Source organism: Rhineura floridana, chromosome 18 (assembly GCF_030035675.1).
Source record: "Rhineura floridana isolate rRhiFlo1 chromosome 18, rRhiFlo1.hap2, whole genome shotgun sequence".
NCBI classification, from domain to species: Eukaryota; Metazoa; Chordata; class Lepidosauria; order Squamata; family Rhineuridae; genus Rhineura; species Rhineura floridana.
The window spans coordinates 13346241-13368651 of record NC_084497.1 but is presented as its reverse complement, the minus strand read 5'-3'; the positions used below and the strand labels follow the sequence as shown (position 1 = coordinate 13368651).

The 22411-nt window shown below is 45.2% G+C and overlaps 1 protein-coding gene across 1 annotated transcript in view; it reads right to left on the bottom strand.

The window, feature by feature from the left end:
* The window catches only part of DNAJC11 (DnaJ heat shock protein family (Hsp40) member C11), a 69510-nt gene extending 49565 nt beyond the window's left edge, over positions 1-19945 (bottom strand). Inside the window, exons 1-3 of the mRNA XM_061601491.1 lie at positions 19687-19945; positions 3823-3952; positions 1359-1432 (exon numbers count right to left, since the gene is read on the bottom strand). Coding sequence (XP_061457475.1) covers positions 1359-1432; positions 3823-3952; positions 19687-19761 — 279 coding nt within the window. The 5' untranslated portion in view covers positions 19762-19945. The remainder of the gene's footprint in view (positions 1-1358; positions 1433-3822; positions 3953-19686) is intronic.
* Positions 19946-22411: the final 2466 nt, after the last annotated feature.

Below are 22411 nucleotides of genomic sequence, written 5' to 3'. Positions count from 1 at the left end.
AAGCTTGGGTGAAGTTCTGTCTGTCTGTCTCTGTTTCTGTCTCTCTTTCTCTGTGTGTGTGTGTGTGTGTATAAACAGAGAGAGAGAGCTTACAACAAGGAGAATAGCAATACCTCAAAAAATCAACACCTGCAAGAGCCATCCAATAATAAAAGCAATAATAAAAGAGCAACATGATACAAAGCACAGTATTTCAGTGCAATGAATGTAGCAGCATTCCACCTCCTAGCAGTAGCAAAGCAGCAAGGGAGTTTATAAACAGTTTCATCTTGGTCCCATATTGTAGCCTCTGCTTCTAAATCTACTACAAATTGGTCAATTTCACCGGATTCTTGGCTAAACACCATGGCCTCAGCTTCCCCAAAGGTTTGCTGGCCTTTGGCATCGTCATTTCAGTCAGCATTAAGGCTTCCCGGGGGGGTGGGGGGTAGCTGTAGAACCCTTCCATGATATCAGTCACCAGTCCCTCTCCCCAGCAACTTCTTACAAGAGAGGCAAAGGCTCAGTTCTCAGTAGGGAGAGCTATAATCTTTCAGGCAGAGAATTAATGGAAGAGAGGTCTATGAATGGATATTGGTCACCTCAGCAGCTATTTGGAATGCGCATGATCTGAATCCTAGTTGTCTCATGCCCTGCTTGGGAGCTTCACTAGGGCATCTGTCTGGCTGCTGTTGGGAAACACTCTTAGGTGGATCTTGGCCTGATCCTTCTAGACCAGGGGTAGGGGATCTCTGGCCTGCCGGGGGGTCTAAGCTGGCCAATGAAGGTATGTTCACCACTTGTTACGTCATCTGATGTGTGAAGGGTTAACCCCAACCAAACTGAACAGGACTGAACCCCCGCTCATCAGCTAGGGGTTAAATCCTGCTCAGTTCAGCAGGATTACACGCAAACCGCTTTCTGATTTAGGAAGGGGTTGGGATTGGGGTTGACCTGCATGGGATCCTCTGCTAAAACGATAGGGGGGAAAACCCTCCCATTTAGCAGTGCCTTGCAAGATGCTGCGTCTCCTGACTTCACTGTGACATCATGAGATTGAGAGGTGGGTGGTCCCTGCCCACCTGTCAAATTTGGTCCACCACACCAACTCTGGTAAGGATCTGGCCCAAGGAGCCAAGAAGTTTCTCCACCTCAGTTCCAGACCATTACTCCAATATAATCATTCTGCACATGCTCAGATATGGCCTCTTGAAGGAGACTGCAACACAAACCCAACTCTAAAAAGCTATCGTTTCTGGCAATGCAGTATTTTGACTGAGAAGCTCTCTGAGTGTTGGAGTGACCAAGTGAGTTTAATAAAAGTGGCTGGGAGGACCATCGGATTAATACAACTTGCAAGTCTGGACATATCATCTTACCTCCCATCCTTCCATTTCGAGACCTCTCTTTCCATATATGTCATAGATGGCTCTCGTCTGTGGGTCACTGAGCACTGAAAATTAAAACCAGAACATGTTCAGAGTCTGCAGCTTTCTAAGCAGAGTTCACACACACACACACCCCCTGAGCACACCTTCCAACTACATATTCAGGAAAGTGAAAACCAGGCCACGAAGCACACATTCAACGAAGATGACGTGGCCAATCTAAGCTCACTGCCAAGTCACTGTTTGCAAACCCAGATTTACATTTTTAAGTGCATGCTTCTTAGGTACATCTGGAAATGGCAGTGCCTGAAAATAACATGAAAGACAGATCCTGTTCACAGGAGAACGCCAAATGCAATCCTACAATTGATTTTTCAGAAGGCAGTGCTTGGAGAGTAAAGGTTTAGGATTTCCCCTTTCACAAGCATCACCCGTTTCAAGGTCTCTGCTGGGTTCCCCTCCCGCTTGTTCCCATGTATCTAATTAAGAATGCTGCAAGTGATTCCACCCACGTCCAAGCCTAATGGGAGGAGAGGAATGCTGACCATGCAGAAAACACCAGAACCAAATTTCTTTAGCTAATCTCTGGGATTTAATAAGAAATCATTTATTCACCATTTCACTTTAGCTTCCCTGTGGGCTAAACCGCTGGGCGACAAACTCTGCTGGTGTTGCAGTTTTTGCTGCGGGGGGGGGGGAGATCCAGCCAGCTCCTAATTCACTTACATTTCAATTACTTCCCTCCAAATATCCAAAAACGCTGAAAACAAACTATCAATAATTCAGGTGCATGCAAGATTCATTCAACCAAGCCAAGATAACAGAATATAATCAAAAGGGCAACAGGTTCAATAAAAGACTAAGAGGAAACACACACAGCCCATCTGCCTATGACTGCAGAACTAAAAATCTGGAGCAAATGCATTATCTTGACTATGTAGATTTATCACCCAACACACTCCCAAGTTTCCCCAATGGCCATTAACGTGTATTTTTTGGCAACAACCCCTATCCCCAGCAAACTTAGATACAGGACAAGCTTTTATAGCAGATTAGGAAAAGTCTTTTATTTCAGAGAGAAACATATACTTAGTTAAGTCTAATTATAGAATTGCATGCCAAGCATAGCAAACAGCATCTCAGATGAATTATAGCCCATACTTCCTCTGGTGGAAGAAATTCTCATCTCAACTATAATCCTTCATGGAAAGCAAAACTAGCCTGATGAGAAACACTCAGGGTTACGACGGATTTGTAACTATTTCAGTGCTGACACAGTTGGATTTTTTAAATCTTCCTTTCCAGATCATGAACTTTTGTCTACAGTAGGGCCCCGCTTTACGGCGTTCCGCTTTAAGGTGTTCCACTGATGCAGCGGCTTTCATTTTCAATTTTAAAGGTATTTTTTGCTCTTTTGCAACGTTTTGCGCAGTTTTCGCATCATTTTTGCGTGACGCAGCCCATTATAGTGAATGGGGTTTCGCTTTACGGCGATTTCCGTTTCACAGCGGGGGTCCGGAACGGAACCTGCCATATAAGCGGGGCCCGCCTGTATTTTGTGCAGAGTAAGAAACAAAAAACAATCCCCCCCCATTATAGGAGTACACACCATAGGTGAACCTGCTAATAAAAAAGCTCACACAAAAGCCTGGTGTTCACAACAAGGCTCTAGATAAGGGACAGATATGCTGTTGCAACTGCTGGGAATAGGTGCGGGGGGACACTATGTTCTAGGCCAAGTGCCAATCCGGGTAACCCTGGAGAACTCCCCACGCCTCAACAGAAACCGTTCAACTAGCCAAGGTTTCTGTGGTTAAACCCTTGCAAGTGGCCTGGAGGACTTTGCTGAGCATGCTCAGGTACCTGCCTGCAGCAGAGGTGCAGAACTGGATCTGGCCAGTGGGTCGGATCCTTATCTTCCTTAGAGTCTTAAGAGGTCGACTGAGGCATCCGCTTTTGTGGACTAGAGTCCATTTGAGCAGATGCCCGTCATTAGCTGCCTGTCCATGCCAGGCTGCCAGTAACCAGGTGCCAAGACATGCACAGCCCCACCAAGCTGAAATCTAAAATCTGGTGCTGGCTGCCACAGAGAGATTAGACTGGAAGCTGCCTAGAGAGGCAAGCTTCTTCTCTCTTACTTCTGGCTTTCTAGTCTAGGGTGCTACTAGAAAAGAGGGCTGCCTTGATATTAAAAGATTGTCAATTCAAGACTTTCACATCATATTCATAAAATGAGTCTCCATGATCAGAACCTTATTTCGCTTTCAAGCATACAACCCTGGTGCCCCCTCCCCTTTGTCAAATACTGATGGTATTAATTCTCTCAAATAAAAAGGGTAAAAACCAGCTATCACCCTTAAGGGGGAAAAAGACTTGCTCTCTGGACTCCAAGCTACAAAATCCATTGTTGGCTGCTGAGCAGAACATGGCTGTGGAATCTACAGCACCCGCTGACCTTCATAAGCCTGATGAAGAAGGTTGAAGAGCTGTTCGGCCTGCCTCTTGAGCTCTGGGTCCCTGTGCTTGTCGGGATGGTACAACATACACAGTCTACGGTAGGCGGCTTTCAGCTCTTCCTGAGAGGCCTGCAAGGAGAAAAGAAATCCAATTATAGCACAATCAATGCAGTTAAGCAGCTATCATCTGAAAAATCTGCCCAGAAACGGGAACCCATCAGACGCACTCCAGCGCATTTTGCTCTGCAGATTGGGAAGCATAATGAAGCTGTGATTTGCTGAGGCCGTTTCTCTTGGCATGGCTCAAGAAACTACCAGTCTGGGACATTAATAATAATAATTTATGTAGCATAGTTCGAGCATTCAAAGCACTTACAATTATCTCAGTATTCCTTACAACAGCCTCCTGTGAGCTCAGCCAGCCAGCATTATTTATTATTTATAAAATGCCATCAGCGTACACAGTGCTCTACAAAGTGCAAGATGACAGGGCTCTGCCCTGCGAAACATAACATCTAAAATATTATGTGCCACTATTACGCTGCTTTATTCTAGTTTATAATTGGTTTTATATTTTTGTAAGCCATTTTGCACACATCTCTGTTCCCAAAAAAAGCAGGCTATAATTAATAATAATTTATTATTGAAACAGTCACTAATTTAAGAATAAGACAGCAATGAAGGCACAAGTAAACAGGAGGGAAATGTGCATTTGCTTCAATTATATGTTTTTAGGCTTAGTTACAAGAGGAGATGGAGATGAACAGTGCAATCCAATACATGTCTACTTAGAAGTAAGCTTCATTGGGCTCAGTGGGATTTAGGTAAGTGTGTATTGGATTGCAGCCTATGCCAGTTCACAGGCCTTTTGACCACAATGATCCCTATGCTGCAGAAGGGGAATGGAGGGGCTAGTGGCTTGCACAAGACAGGCTTATGAACAAGCCTAGTTGTCTGTGGAAACGAAGAGTCACCTCCAAGTGACCAGCCAGGGAAGCTGATCAGTTCCGTGTGATTACTACAAACTAAGAGTGGTGCATGTGGGCAAGCAGGTCCAGCAACTTCTGCTGTCTTCTTTGCAAGGATGAGGCAGGAAGGAGAAATTCAAACCACTCAGTTCAGCTCTCTCATATTCCTAGGAACAGCATAATGGACCCTTCCCCAACTGATGTCCTCCCGGTATTTTGGACTATATCCCATCAGCCCAAGATTATACAGCCGTGCTGACTGGGGCTGGTGAATGTTTAGTGCAAACATAAGAAGGGCACCAGGTTGGCCACCAAGATGGAACGTGCCATTCTACCAGCTACTTTTCAGGGGCTCATTGGCTGAACCTGCCAAGACAAAGAGCCAACGTAAGAATGCCACAGCCTAACAAGGAAAAGATAACAAGGAAAAGGCAGAACTGCTCAACACCTATTTTGCCTCCGTTTTCTCCCAAAAACGGAACAGTGTGCAACCTTGCATCGGTAGCAATCTCAGGAAGGGGTCGGGACTGCAGTTCGAGATTGATAAGGAGATAGTCAGGAAATACCTAGTTAACCTAAATGAGTTCAAATCTTCAGGGCCTGATGAACTGCATCCCAAAGTATTGAAGGAACTTGCGGATGTACTCTCGGAACCTTTTGCCATCATCTTTGAGAAATCCTGGAGAACGGGAGAGGTGCCGGAGGATTGGAGACGGGCAAACATCGTCCCGCTCTTTAAAAAGGGTAAAAAAGAAGATCCGGGGAATTACAGGCCGGTCAGTCTGACTTCAATACTGGGAAAGATATTAGAATGGATAATAAAAGAGTCCATTGGCAACTATCTAGATGACAATGCTGTGATTAGTAGGAGCCAGCATGGGTTTGTCAAGAAAAAATCCTGTCAAACTAATCTCATCTCTTTTTTTGATCGGGTCACTAGCTTAGTAGATGGTGGAAATGCTGTAGATGTCATCTATCTAGATTTCAGCAAAGCGTTTGACAAAGTCCCCCACGAACTTTTGATTAGCAAACTGGTCAAATGTGGACTAGATGGAAATACTGTCAGGTGGATTCACAACTGGTTGGAAAACCGTACTCAAAGAGTGGTCGTCGGTGGCTCTGCTTCGGACTGGAAGGAGGTTTCGAGTGGAGTGCCACAGGGTTCTGTCCTGGGGCTGATACTCTTCAACATTTTTATCAATGACTTAGATGATGGGGTGGAGGGAAGCCTTATGAAGTTTGTGGATGATACGAAACTGGGAGGGATAGCTAACACAATGGAAGACAGGAATAAAATCCAAAGGGACCTGGATAGACTAGAAAATTGGGCTGAAATTAATAAAATGACATTCAACAAAGACAAATGCAAGATTCTGCATTTAGGCCACAAAAACAAAATGCAGGGGTACAGGATGGAAAATACCCGGGTTAGCAGTAGTGCATGTGAGAAGGACCTTGGAATTGTAGTGGATCTCAAGTTGAACATGACCCAGCAGTGTGATGCTGCGGCAAAAAAGGCAAACGCAGTTTTGGGCTGCATAAACAGAGCTATAGTTTCCAGGTCGAGGGAAGTAATAGTCCCACTATATTCTGCATTAGTCAGACCTCATCTGGAATACTGCGTTCAGTTCTGGGCGCCTCATTTTAAGAAGGACATAGACAAGTTGGAGCGGGTTCAGAAGAGGGCGACGAGGATGATAGCCGGTATGGAGAACAAGTCATGAGGAAAGGTTGAAGGAACTTGGCATGTTCAGTCTGGTGAAGAGAAGGCTGAGGGGTGACATGATTGCACTCTTTAAGTACCTGAAGGGCTGTCACATAGAGGAGGGTACAGATTTGTTCTCTGCTGCCCCAGAGGGTAGGACTAGGTCTAATGGTTTTAAGTTGCAGGAGCGTAGATTCAGATTGGACATTAGAAGGAACTTCTTGACAGTAAGGGCAGTTCGGCAATGGAACCGACTGCCTAGGGAGGTGGTGGGATCCCCTTCGCTGGATGTCTTCAAGCAGAGGCTGGACAGCTATCTGCGGGAGATGTTCTAGCTGTGGATTTCCTGCTGTGAGCAGGGGGTTGGACTCGATGGCCTACAAGGCCCCTTCCAACTCTATGATTCTATCTTGCCCACCAATACAATTGCACCAATGTAATATTAGTGAAGTCGACCAGCTGCAGATTCTGGACAGACAAAAATCAGTAATTTATTCAGACCATGCACAATTAATTTATTCACTGAAAAAAAGATGTGGTGATGGCCACAGGCTAAAACAGTTTTAGAAAGGTATTATCATCATTATCATCCCACGCTTCTATTCATAGAGCACTGAGACTGACTTACAGAAATGCAAGGTTTCTTTATGCAAAATTATACCCATGTACAAAACACACACACAAACCAACAATTGAAAACTTCAGCAGAATGATGCTTTTGGTTCTGTCCGAGAGACAGTACAGTAGGGCCCCGCTTATACGGCGGGTTAGGGACCAGGCCCCTGCTGTAAAGCGGAAATTGCCGTAAAGCGGAACCCATAGACTATAATGGGGCCGTCGCCTGAAAATGACACGAAAACGTCGCAAAAGAGCGAACATCGGCTTTAAAATAGAAAATGAAAGCCGTCACATTAGTGGAACGCCGGGAAACAAAGCGCCGGTAAGCAGGGCCCTACTGTAAAGAGGAAGCCCGATGACTTTCCACTGGCAGAGTATTACAGAGCCACAGACCAACTGAGAAGGTCCTGTACTCACTCACCAGAAAAGCCTGAAATAAAACCCAGTAAGGAAGGCCTATGCAACAGATCTTAGCCTTGGCAGGTCATGTGGGAGCAAATAGTACTTAAGGTAACCAAACCATTTAGGCACTTAAAGACCAAGACCAGCACTTGCAGCTAATCAATGCAACTGGACCAACTTCAGAGATCTATTGTCCAACCTTTAGGTGCCAGACAAAAGTCTGGCTGCTGCAATTTGGACCAACTGAAGTCTGCCCCCAGGAAGAGATTCCAGACACTGAAAGATAAAATTTCAGAAATCCAAATTCAGTTCCAAAATACCACTACAGTAAAATTTTACGTCTCAAATAGGTTTTGCTTGGATTTTCGAGGCTGTCAAGACTGTAGACAAAAACCCTATGGGTGTCCTGGCCAACCCCATTGGATTCAGACTCCTGACTCAGTGGTGTGTTTTTCTGTTATGTTTAATGTGGAATGTCAGCTTAGGGCGTTTCATAGATCAGCTTACAGGTTACACAGGATTCTGTCATCTGCCATCTCTACACAGCACAACTAGGCATGACTGCTCAAACTCAGGCCTTGAAGAAAAAAGCTGAGCAACCCTCACCATCCAGCCTTCCACAGTGGCCCCTCCCTCCTTTCCCCAGCTGTGGCACCACAGGGACATCTGCAGCAGAACCATCTTTTCAACAAACAATCTGTATTTTGCATTTATTTTAACTTTTTTTTAAAAAAAAACTTATTGTTGTAATCATCTAATGTAAACTGCATATAAGAAGTATATAAATGCCCTAAATAAAAAAATTAATAAATTGGGCACACCCCTTGAGACACTAGGTAGGCTCAGCATGGGCTTTCTATTTGCGTGGGGAAGGTTTCTTGGAATGGGACTGGGTTAGCAAGCGGACACTCCTACAAACAGGTGGAAAAGCTGGTGCTATCTGTTTGCATCTCCTGGCGCATCCTTGGCGACAGGGGTGGACAGACTTCACACAGCTCCTCCTCTGACACTGCCTCTGCTTCAGCCTCCAGTTCCTCCCCATAGGGGAAGACGCAAGTGACGGTTCACAGGAGAGGGGACAGCTCACTGTCGGACAGCGCTTTGCCAGACATAACTGGAATTAAGGAGGCAGAGCTGTCGCCGTCAAAGCTGCTGAAATCTTCTCCTGTTTCAGCCCCCTCCCACTGCAGCCCACTGGGTCCCTTCCCCAGGATCCCAGCCCTCCTTCTCCTCCTGATCACTCCACCAAGAACTCTCCGTGGGGCCCCTGACAATGGGTCATGTAAGCATCTGTGTCAAACAAGGCATAATTCAAACTTTCTGAAACTGAGTTCCACCATAAGTGGGTTAAAAGAGCAGCAAGATATTTGTGTCATGGTTCAAAATATAAAGAGCAGAATATTAAGAGAAATGGAAAGTCTTCCATTTCGAAATCAGGAACTCGATAAATACAAATTTGCCATGACAATGTGATCAGATGCTTTGTATGTTCAACCCCCAACACATCTAATTGAAAGCATCTTGGGAAGCAAAGTAGGAAAACATCCGTGGCACAGAACTGCTGCCAATGGGCTGAGGAAAGGTTTTTGTGAACAGCGTCTAGAACAGCCTTCCCCAATCTGTTGGCCAATGAGAGTTGCGGTCCAAAACATCTGAAGGACACCAGGTTCACGAAAACCAGAGTAGATGGACCAACGACCTGACTCAACGTAAAGCTTCAAACAGGTATTCTGGGAAAGAGTTCAAAACGTTAAGGGGCAGCCAGGGAAAATAGATGACATTATTTAAGATCGTATGAGAAGAGTTTTTATCTTATTTTATTTGGCATTTTTAAAGCCTGCTGCTGCTAGATATAGGAGGTGATGGGTGGGAAGAACTCTGCAGAAGACAGGGTTGCAAGTCACTAGGTGCAGGTAAGGATGTCAACTTCTGAACTAAAAGGAATGCCTGTTTGTTACAAGAGACTCTGGAACCAGAGCCACCTTCCTTGAGATTCACCACAATCATGCAAGCGGAAGATGGAAGCAAAAGACGGGCTTTTTGTTATGTGCCTTCAAGCTAATAACGACTTATGGCAATCCCATGAATCAGCGACCTCCAATGGCATCTATTATAAGCCACTGTGTTCAGATCTTGTAAGTTCAGGTCTGTGGCTTCCTTTATGGAATCAATCCATCTCTTGTTTGGCTTTCCTCTTTTTCTACTCCCTTCTGTTTGTCCCAGCATGATTGTCTTTTCTAGTGAATCCTGTCTTCTCGTTATGTGTCCAAAGTATGATAACCTCAGTTTCATCATTTTAGCTTCTAGTGATAGTTCTGGTTTAATTTGTTCTAACACCCAATTATTTGTTGTTGTTTTTAAGTCCATGGTGTGCGTAAAGCTCTCCTCCAACACCACATTTCAAATGAGTTGATTTCTCTTATCTGCTTTTTTCACTGTCCAACTTTCACATCCATACATAGAGATTGGGAATACCATGGTCTGAATGATCCTGACTTTAATGTTCAGTGATACATCTTTGCATCTGAGGACCTTTTCTAGTTCTCTCACAGCTGCCCTTCCCAGTCGTAGCCTTCTTCTAATTTCTTGACTATTATCTCAATTTTTAAGAGGTGGAAAAATTAACTTGCAAAGATAGGGGCAGATATTTTTTAAACACACAAATGCATTCTAACAATATACAGTAGGGCCCTGCTTCTCAGCGCCCCGCTAATACGGCGCCAGCGGAGCCATCAGCTGGAGGAGGGCTGGAGCTCCCTGCTCTCCAGATGATCTCGCCGGAGGAGGAGAAAATCAGCTGTAGAGCGCTACAGCTGATCTCTTCTGGCACGATCAGACTCCCATGCTCGATCTGATCACACTGGAGGAGGGAAAGATCAGTTGATCTTCTCCTCCTCGGGGCAATAAGACTCCTGCACTCCAGCTGATCGCGCCAGAGGGGAAGATCAGCTATAGAGCGCTACAGCTGATCTCCTCCTCTTCTGGCGCAATCAGACTCCTGCGCGCGATCTGATCACGCCAGAGGGTAAGATCAACTGTAGTGCGCTACAGCGGATCTCCTCTTCCTCCGGCGCGATCAGCAGGTTAGGTTCCAGACCCTCACGCGCTACAGCTGATTCGCTTTTCGGCAGGGGTCTGGAACCTATTCTGCTGTATGAGTGGGGCCCTACTGTACCTTAAAAGGTCTTTCACTGGTATGGCCTTGTTGTTGTTGTTGTTATGTGCCTTCAAGTTGATTACGACTTATGGCAACCCTATGAATCAGCGACCTCCAAGAGCATCTGTCATGAACCTTAGTTCTTTTTTTATCTATGCAGAGGTTTGCCCAGCTGTTAAGCTCAAAAAGAGAAGGTCAGGGTGCTTCGTCTATAATGCTAATCCTCTCTCTCAAGAACAAACAGAGTTTATCAGCAGAAAACTGCAGTTTTAAATACATAAAGTGGGACTTGAGCCATTTCTGGTGACAAGCTGGAACTGAGAGATTTTTTTCTGTTTCTTATTCATATGTCTTGGTTCAATGACAAGGGAATCGGACAGACCTGCCTGGCTTCTGCAAACACATTGCCCAGAAAGGGAGCCATCCTTTCTTACCTCATGCTACCTTTTTCCACTCCCTTGGTTATTAGAATTAAAGTAGATGAGAAGGGAGTGGAATTTCCAGCTCAGCAATTACCTTCTTTAATCAAATTAGTGATAAATGGCTTAATGTGCTATTGATTAAGTAATAGAAATGAGCAGTTCCATTTCTCACAAATATCATGTTCAATAAAATGTTAGATTGGGCCTTTCATCATAAGTGAATCACTAAGGTCATTGGTTCAATATTTCAAGAGTAATAACCTCTCTCCAACTACAGCAGAAAATACTGATAACATTTCAAATTGTAATGAGATACATAAGTCACTAATAATGATATTTTAAGTTACATTCTTATTACTCAAACTCAGGGCAAAATTAAGAGGCACACCATCATGCTATTTGGGGGACTAAGCTCATTCATTTCACATCTCAATCACCCAGTTGCATCCACGCAGCATGTAAATCTATTACAGATTAAAGGGCCATATACTAGCAATTTGTTAGAGACAGGTTTTAGCTATCCTCCTCTTCCTCCTCCCCTGGCCCATATAGTTTAGTGACCCATTATTCTCAGATTAGCCAGTGCTCTCTTGAATTATATGAGAAGCTGGGAGCAAAATATAGAAATAAAAACCAATGAAGACTGCTTTATGGGCAATGGAGAATTTCTCAACTTCATCTCCAAAATAAATCCAGTTATCTAGCAGAACTCACTTTAAAGGTCTCCAGACAGCCTTGCTGCAAGTCCCTCAAATACTTGAGAGGAGCCAACAAATAATCCCCAAAAGAGTGTTCCTCAGCCTGGTGCCTTTTGGACTACAACACCCATCACCATGGCCATGAGAGTTGTAGTCCAAAATGTCTGGCTGGCACCAGGTTGGGGAAGGCTGATTGTTAGAAGTGTTCAGCCAGCCAGTTCTTGGGTTCCATCATACTCTAAGTGTCTCCAGCCAAAAGAACCGGGGTAGGACCTGAAGCAGGAAGAAGAGCAGCTACGCAGATATGGGTGAGGATCAGCTTAATGGCTCCCACTGAGATCTATCAGGGAAAGTAAAATGGTTGCAATCAGGTATGTGGGAAACTGGGCAAATGCAGCTTCAACCACAATGGCATCACACACTATTGCTCAATCCTGGGAGGGAAACAAAACAGTACCCTACTTGGCAACGGTGCTGCAGGAGGGAAGCAGAATAAAATCACAGCTGCTCCTTGCAGAAGGAACCACACATCTCATGCAGCCTGCAGGGCATTTTGCTAGCATGCTTCTGCTCAATTCTGGTGGGGCACCCTGAAGGACTTCCAAGCTAGATCTGTAAGATGCTAATAAAAGATGGATGCAGACAAGATCAGGGGCTGTAAGATACTTTCCACCTTGGCACTGATATCTCTCTTTTTGAATAGGAGTAACTAATAGCACACCCCATTCATTCCTCAGTGTGGCCACTTAACTTCAGGCTTGTCAATTGCCTTTTGCCTGGTTACCTGTGGCAATTAAGCTCCAGGCAAGGAAACTTTACAACCCCACCCCACCCGCAGTCTCTAGGCTACAAATGAGCAGGAAAGCTACTAAATGGAGGCCTATTAAGGCTACAGAGGATATTTGGAAGACTGATGTGAAACGACTGGTTTGCAAAATGCTGCAGATTAATAAAACAATTACTTGGAGTTTGGGTTGTTTTCTTTTTCTTTCCAAGTATTTCAGGGAAGGAGAAGCAATTATATTCTTAAATTCCTTCCCCAAAGTCAGCATTCTGAGCTGGAACCGCCTGGAAGCTCTACCTTGGTTCAGTCTTGATTTATGAGCAACCCAATTAAATGATCTGTCATAGCACTCTTACATTTTAACGGACAATGACAAGTCCCATTTCTCAGTTCACATATATTTCACATTTTCATCACTGGCGGCAAATCACCTGGGAATCATGGAAATGAATTCTCCCCACTTCACCACCATCAACGCTGCCTTTTCCATTTAATAAACATGGGTTTGTGTTTCTCATGTTCTAAATGGAACCAAAATTAACAACTATAAGAAACATCATGCTGACAAAACATTTTGCCTATAAATCATCATAATACACATGGGAATGGGCATTCCCCCCTCCCATTCTTTGTAGAAAGGATTTCTAGTCTGCATTTTCGGGTATAGTCCTTCCTAAGTGAATCACAAACATTTGTTTATAAAAATCAGAGCTTTTTTTAAAAAAAGCAAGCTACCCTTTAATTAATGAGCAGAAACAAATAAAGTTCAAGAAAGATCTAGCCCAGTCCTCCGGAGAAATAGAGAACAAGTCTGCAACCCAAATGATCAAGGGATGGAGTAACTCTCCTATGAGGAAACATGACAACATTTGGGTCTTTTTAGTTTAGAAAAAAAGGTGAGCGCAGAGGACATGATAGAGATGTATAAAAGTATGCAAGGTGCGAAGAAAATGGATGGACAGAAGTTTTTCCTCCCTCTCTCATAACAGCAGCACCCAGTGGGGCCCGTTCAGTGAAGCTGAATGTGGTAAGAATCAGGACAGACAAAAGGAAGCATTTCTTCACAGGGAAGGGCTGCAGCTCCATGGCAGAGCATCCGTCTTGCAGGCAGAAGGTGCCTGTTTCAATCCCCAATGACATCTCCAGGTATGGAAGGGAGCCTGAAACCCTGGAAAACCTGTCACTGTTAGCTAAATGGACCAATGGATTGACTCGGTATAAGGCAGGTTCCTAAGTTCACACGGTGCAGAGTTAAACTTTGCAATTTGCTATCACGCAATGAGTGACAGCTGGTATAGCACAGTGGGGAGGAGACCCTGGCTGGGAGTCCAGAGTCTGTGAGTTCAAATCCCCACTCCTGTCTCCTGGGTGTCAAGGGCCAGCTAAAGATCACCCCACAGGGAGTGGCTCAGGGGTTACGTGCCCTGCCACCTGTGCAGCCGTGGGCAAGCGGCAGAGTCCCAAGGAGCCAGTTGCCCCCCAGCTGGCAGCTGCGGACAAGGCAGGGGCTGGCTTGTGCAGCTGTGGCAAGCTGAGCAGGCCCTAGCCAGCTGGGGAGGACTAGCCTCAGAGGGAGGCAATGGTAAACCCCCTCTGAATACCACTTACCATGAAAACCCTATTCATAGGGTAGCCGTAAGTCGGGATCAACTTTTTCATCACGCAATGTAGTGTGGGGCAGCTAACTTGGACGGCTTTAAAAGAGGACCTCAGAAATTCATAGAGGACAAGACTATCAATGGCTAGTAGTCATGATGACCATGTACTAACTCAGGAGTGGTTGCTATGCCTCTGAATAGCAGTTGCTTAGGAGCACAAGCAGGAAGAACGCTTTTGTGCTACGGTCCTGCAGGTGAGCTTCCCACAAGCATCTGATTGGCCACTTGGAGGACAGGATGCTGGACTGGATAGGCCTTCGGTCTGATGCACCAGAGTTTTTCCTCAGAGACATTACTGAGCCCTTGCAGAGCATATCATGCCTCATGTAAAAAAACAAATGTGCTTTTTGTTTCAGAACTAGTGTTTTACTCATATATGATTGAGCAGCTGGAACCTCTTAAAATGTGAAACCATTTTAAACTAGAAAATGGTTTAAGCATTTTACAAAGTAGGAAACATTAGAAGAGGCATCATCTGCGCCAAGCACTGTTTTAGCATCAATGCAAGTAAATATCAAAACCGCCAGATGTTGGGGGGTGGGGTCTATTGCCACCAAAAGTTACCAAGACATACTAGAGAAAAGAACTGTGGGCTAATAGGCACCATGGCATAAGAGTGGGACAAGAGCAAAACCATTAACTCAGAGCTGGCAGCAATGTTAACTTTTTGTGTTTTTTAATAAAAAACAAGCTTCTAGTGCATCTTTATCAAGGACCTGACGAAGCTGGATCTTACCAACAAACTACATTATTATACTCCATCAGTCTTTAAGGTGCCACGACTGTAATTTTCCTTGCAAACTGGCTGCTGCTTTGGAATTAACAGGCATGTTCCAAGGGAGCTAGCTGCTTAAGAAACAAACAACTTCCCATTGCTCCACTGAAGAGAATTCCAATACATAAGAACACCATTAGCAACAAGCCGGATCTGAGACCAATATTAGATGATGCTATCAAAACAGCTTGTGATAGAGAAAGCCATCTTACGACAACGATGACAACTACTAAATAATAATAATAATAATAATAATAATAATAATAATAATAATAATAATGGAAACCAGCATAACAAGCTTATACACATACACAACTTTGTTTTCTCCACAGCACTGTTGTGTCACCTATTCCCTCTCTCCGCTCCTGCTTCATGTGCTCAGCATAAACAGCTGTTGTTCCTCAGCAATTTCCTTGCCTGGAGAGATCTCATAAAGGACACAGAGGAACAAATACAAGGTGCCAACAAAGGACACTACACTGGCGAAGTATATCACCCAGATGTCACTGCACACCACAGACATTAAAGGCCAGAATGACAAGGAAACACAGACAGCTGAGGGAGAATGCCACCCCCATCCCTCTCTCATCACCATCCTCATTTAATTCTGCAAATCTTTTTCAGTATTTTCAATCCCGGGGCAGGGAACAGCAAAAAAATAATAAAGATATACAGAAAAATATACTAAAATCACAAAATCATGAAAACAGGTCTAATATATAGCACATTAACAGCTGCATCATAAGACAAACAAATCTAAAAGTTATATTTAACTCTTACTCAGAATAGACTCACTGAAGTTAATGGACCTAAATTAGTCATGTAAATTAACTTCAGAGTGTTCACTCTGTGTAGGACTAACACTGGATGCAACCCTAAGTTCCAGAACTGTTATTTCCTCTAGTTCCCAAAATGCAAACATCTTTGTAGAAACTGTGAAAGAGAACAGTTTTTTCAGTTTACATACTAAAAACACATACAACCAAATTTTAAAACACAATGGCAAAAACAAAGACGCAACTAAAAAGCAGGCCAGGGTGACAATCCAATTTGCCTAGGCCATTCTCCCTCCATCTGCTTCCCTCCAGATGGTCTGGACTACACCCACCATCAGTCCCCAAGACTGTGCTGGCTGGAGTTAGGGCCAGCTCTACCACTAAGCACAGGGTTGCTATCGCCCCAGGCAGCAGATTCTATGGGATGATGGCAGTAGCCCACCAGCTGTTCTTCCTAAGCCCTCCTGGTCATTCCCCTTGGTTGGAAGACAAAGCTGTGTATGCCACATGGCCTGCCTTGTACCCCTTCAATTGGCCTGCTGCCCTCAGGTGCAATCTAGAACGCTATCCCATCACGTCTTGAACAATTGAACAGTCTGGTCATCTTCTGTACATGGAACAAAGAGCACCATTTTGCCCTTTGCTTCCAAGAGCAAAATGTCTTGGGCCAGCCCTGACCAGGACTGATGAAAGCTGTAGTCCAAGATACATGAGGGTACCAGGTTGGGGAAGGTTGGCCTAGACAAATGTAGGTTTTCTGGCTCAAGCCATTGGAATCGGACTCAGATCCACTAGTGTCTTTCTCCACTTTGTTTAATGAAAAACATCAGTTTAGTGTGCTTCGTGGATTAGATTACAGGTCAAGCAAGATTCTGCAACTGTACACAGCTTAACTAGGCATGACTACTCAAATATGTTGTTGCAGCAATTAGATACACCACCTTACAACCTTCAGGTGGTCTCTTCCTACTTGCATGAGGAAGGTGTCACAGAACGGGAGTGAGCATCTACACAAGTGCTTCTTGGAGATGGAAAAGTGAGGGCCAGTTGTGCCTGCCATCTCAGTTGTCTGCACGTCCAAAGAGATGGGGGTGGTGGTACTTCATAGAGATCCTCCTCCACTAGAAGAGATATGCACCTTGGAAGGAGAGGACAGGTGGAAGGGAGAAGGGACGGGCTTCACATAAGTTCCCTCTGTTGTAACTGGAGCTCAGGGGGAGGAGCTGTCATTGTCAAAAGAACTGAAACCTACTGTCTCAGCCCTTCCTGACTGCAAGTTACCTTGGGTTCCCACTCTGTATCTTCATCATCACTGCAGGACTGCTCCATGGGGCCCAAGACAGTAGCCACAACACCCACTCCCTTGTCAATTCTCCCAGTTTCCAATGTATTTCCTCCAGTTCCCAAGTTAATCATATCTGTAGATATGAGGGGCGTGGGGAGGGCTTATGCATTCATTTGTGGACTCCACAGTCTTCCCTGACTTCCTCGTAAAGGTCTAGAAAGCCAGCAGGTGGAAATGGAGCAACAGAACGCAACAGCTATGAAATGTATGCTTCACCTTGTACAAACTTATAGCCTAAAAGAAAGTCACCAAAAGTCACCAGAAGAGACTCTGGAGGCAGATTTGGACCACAGTTGACCATAAGGGACATAGCTTTCAATTGATCAGAATTATACAAAGAAAGAAGGAAGTTCACTTCTGCAACCAAGGGGGAAAGAAAGAACCGAATTCATCTACTTTGCTGCATCAAATTGTGATTTGGCTTTTCCCCTCCCAGAGCTGTCATGATCAGTAATTCCACCTGGCTGCATTAAAGGGAAAGGCAAGACAGTGAGGCTTGTTTCTTTGCTTCAGCTGAAACCAACTGCAACTTGATTCCCAGAACTATCTCCTGCAGTGGCATAGTGCCTGAAAGTTTACATCTTCATTGCCTGTGTCTTTCCTCTTGTGATTCATCTCTATTAAGGCCTAATTTTAAACTGCCTCGAGTGCAGCAGCTGAAAAGATGCTAAATACAGGTACTGAAAACACAGCCAGATTTCTTCTGCAAGAGAAGAAGCTCACATAGGTTAGTTGGATCCAAGTGAAGAAAAATCACTTTCACTGTGAATAGTCCCTATTTATCTGGCATATTCCTCCTTCGTCCACCCACATCTAACAGTCAAATTTCAAGGCCAGTGCGAACCAAGTACCGCACCAGAACTGTCCTTTATGTTCCAAAGAGATCTGGGGGATTACAATAACCTCACTTTTTCCAGTCAACCTCTGAAAGACTTTTATTAGTTTTATAAACTATTAAGGCTTTCTGCTTTTTATGGCTCAGAAATCCTTATTTTAATCCCCCAGAATATGAACAGTCCACGAATGATACAAATGAACTCAAAGGGTTAAAATCCCATATTTTCCCAAGTTGAGCCCAGTGATATACTGGATCTTTGTGTTAAGGAGAAAATATACTTAAAATTACCAAAGCATCCTTGGCACTTTGACACATATTTACAAATGCTTCATCTTGGAAACCTAGTTTTGATTTGCCTAAACAAAACCCTGCTCCCCGGTGGAAGCAGTAACTCCAAGCATTATCTGTGTGTCCTGTGGTGGCAGCAGTTGCCCTTCACCCCATTATTCATTTGTTCTTCTTTTCCTTGCTATATCTGGCTGCTTCCTGGTAGTCACCTGCCTATTTAATCATTGAACAGAATCATAGAACAGAAGAGTTGGAAGGGGCCTGTAAGGCCATCAAGTCCAACCCTCTGCTCAATGCAGGAATCCAAGTCAAAGCATACCCAAGCAGGTGGCTGTCCAGCTGCCTTTGAAGGCCTCCAGTGTTGGAGAGCTCACCACCTCCTGAGGTCATTGGTGCCACTGTCTGACAATTAGGAAGGTTTTCCTGATGTTCAGTTGAAATCAGGCTTCCTATGTCTCGTGTCCATTATTCTGTGTTCTGCACTCTGGGATAATTGAGAAGAGATCCTGACCCTCCTCTGTGTGACAACCTTTCAAGTACTTCTAGAGAGCAATCATATCTCTTCTCAGTCTTCTCTTCTCAAGGATAAACAGAGCTTTCAGTCTCTCCTCACAGGGCTTTGTTTCCAGTCCCGATGATCCTTGCTGTCCTCCTCTGAACCCGTTCCAGTTTGTCTGTAGGCAGCATACCTCGGAATGCATACATAGGAAGCTCCCTTATTCCAAATCAGGCTCCTGGTCCCTCTAAGCTCAGTATTGTCCGCACTGGTTGGCAATGGCTCTCCAGGGAATTTCAGGCTGAAGACATTCCCAGCCCTACCTGGAGACGGTGCCGGTGAGCTGAACCCAGTCTTCTGCGTGCAAGGCAGTTGCACCACCACTGAGCTATGCTGCCCTTCCCAAGCAGCGGAGAGCACTGGTGGGGGGGCTCAGCTCCTCCTTGGGGTCAGCTGGGCAGCTTCTGCAAAGACAGAGGGCTGGGGCTGTGACCCCCCTCCCTCTCCGGCCTGACCTAGCTCCTTCAGGGCTTGTCTTGGATCGTTCGTTCGGTTATTTATATATATATCCCACCCTTCCTCCCAGCAGGAGCCCTGGGCGGCAAACAAAAGTACTAAAAACACTTTGAAACATCATAAAACAGACATTGAAATAAAACATCTTTAAAAACATTTTTAAAAAGCTTTCAAGACATCTTTTTAAAAAAGTTTAAAAACAGTTTACTTTTAAAAAACCTTTCAAAACGTCTTACAGAGCAATTCTAACACACTCTGACTATCCACTGGGTATGTCCATTTGCACGGGCCTTATCATGCGGCCCGCCCCTCCCCCATTCCACCTCAAGGGACTGGCCGGCCCCTTCCCTCCCGCTGATCGGCTTAGGACAGCTGGCCCCTCCTACTGCTGCTGCTGCCGCCCGCGGCGCCCCTCACCTCCCGCCGCACGTTCAGGAGCGAGTAATAGTCCTCGTTGTCCGGCGCCTCATCCCCGGAGGAGGCCGCCGCCATCTTGCTGACCTCTCACCCTCGCGTGCGCATGCGTCGGAATGGCAGCGGAGCGAGCCGGCTGCCGTTGCCGCTCTAGGAAGGAGCAGGGCAGGAAGACCGCCGCCTGCAGTGCCTCCCCGGGGAGGAAAAAGGAGGAGGAGGAAGAGGGCGCGCGCAGGACGAGGACAGAAGGGAGCCGCATGCGCAGAAGAGAGGGGATTTCTAGCGAACATGGAGCATCGCCTCACGAGACTTTTGAAGAGAGCGCCGCGCAGATCTGGGCACGCAAGCGCAACGCCGGTCTTCCCCCTCCCGCGGGAAAGGCAGGCGGAGTACTGCCCACCGGTGGGCGGGGATATCTGTAGCCCCGCCTCCTCGGAGCTAAACTGCTTCGCGGGGTGAAGACTTTTTTGAGGGTGGAGCAACAGAATATTATAACTTATGAATTAATTTGGGAATCGGGGCGTGGCTGAAGCAACCGGGATTTCCTCTTTGGCAATTAATAAATAAACACATAATGGTAATATTGGTAATAATAAACGAACATAATAGCTGAATGCTAAATAATAAATAGATTAGGAGTGCAAGAGGGTGAAGCAGAACTGCCTACAAGGATACGTGTAATAATTTGTTAATTGGCTCTGTTCATTGATGCAAAATAATTAATATACACTGGGGAGCCGTGCAATCAGCAAGGATGTGCATGTGTGGCTCTTTGTGGCTCTTGATGTTCCCACCAAAGTCAGGATCATTCAGACCATGGTATTCCTGATCTCTACGTAGGGGTGTGAAAGTTGGACAGTGAAAAAAGCGGTTAAGAGAAAAGTCAACGCATTTGAAATGTAGTGTTGGAGGAGCGCTTTGCACATACCATGGACTGCGAACAAGACAAATAATTGGCTGTTAGAACAAATTAAACCAGAACTATCACCAGAAGCTAAAATGATGAAACTGAGGTTATCATACTTTGGACACAAAATGAGAAGACATGATTCATTAGAAAAGACAATAATGCTGGGAAAAACAGGAGGGAGTAGCAAAAGAGGAAGGCCAAACAAGAGATGGATTGATTCCATAAAGGAAGCCACAGACCTGAACTTACAAGATCTGAACAGGGTGGTCAATGACAGATGCTCGTGGAGGTCACTAATTCATAGGGTCACCATAAGTCGTAATCAACTTGATGGCACATAACAACAACAACCACCTCCCGCCCTCCTCCTCTTCCTCCTGACCCACTGAAGGGCAAAGTGCCCTCTGGCTCTTGTGGGCCCAGTGAGGGAAGGGCCATAAAACTCACTGCACAAGAGACAGCACCAGTATGAATGGGGCTGTGGGACTCTGCCTGGCATCCCTTGGCCCCCCTGAGATACTCCCAATCTGAAAGGAGAACAAGACTTCATTTGTTTACTACAGTTATTTATATCTGGCCTTCCCAAATCCTTCACTGGCACTGGCTGCCAATATGCTTCCGGGCCAGATTCAAAGTGTTGGTATTAACCTATAAAGCCTTATACGGCGCGGGACCACGATACTTGTCGGAACGCCTCTCCCGATACGAACCGGCCCATGCTCTACGTTCTTCTACGAAGGCCCTCCTCCGGGTTCCGACTCATAGGGAGGCCCGGAGGGTGGTGACAAGATCTAGGGCCTTCTCAGTGGTGGCCCCCGAACTGTGGAATGGTCTCGCCGAGGAGGTGTGCTTGGCGCCGACATTGTTATCCTTTCGGCGCCAAGTTAAAACCTTCCTCTTCTCCGAGGCATACTAATTTAAGTTAATTTAATTTAAAATCTGCTGTGATTGTTTTTAAATTATTTTATTTTATATGTTTTTGTTGTATTATACTATGTGATTTTATTGTATTTTCTGTGTTCACCGCCCAGAGAGCTGTTGCTAGTCGGGCGGTATATAAGTCTAATAAATAATAATAATAATAATAATAATAATAAATTCAAAGGCAGCTTACAAGAAATGTGAAAGGACAGCTTTGAAAAACCACAGTGAACAATATGAACATATAAAAAGTGATCAGGATCCTTCCCAGGAAGAAGATAGCCTAATGTATACAACCATTACACCTACCAAGACCCAAACACTTAGGGTTTTCAGCTGCAATTCAACACGTGTGCTCAGAAGTAAGCTCCATTGGGTTCACTGGGACTTATTCCCAGGTAAATGTGCACAAGTCAACGATAGTCCTGCTGAGAGTACACCCATTGAAGTTAATGAACATGACTAATTTAGGTTCATTAATTTCAATCTGTGTATTCTGAGTAAAAGTTAGTCGAATACAGCCCTTTGTTCTGAAAGTATAAATCCAGGGCTGGCACCAAAGGGTCAAAGGTTGGGCCCTGTGGCCCACAGGGGCCCCTCGTTAGGGTGGAGGACTAGAGTTTCCCGGGAGGGAGCTTCCAGGCCGCCCACCCGTTCGTTCACTCCAGCTACCTCTCTCCTGTCTCATGCCTGGCTACGTGCGTGCGTGTGGGTGCTGGGGCCTGAGGCAGGCTGGTGCCCAAAGGCCCTGGCATGCTTGGCGCTGGCCCTGGATAAATCTATTGAAACTACCAGTGCCTGTTCTAGTAATTTATGCACCCTACAATCACCACTTGACATGTCTAGGAAGAGTGGTATAAATCTGTCTCTGTGGTGTAGTGGGTAAGGTGCTGGACT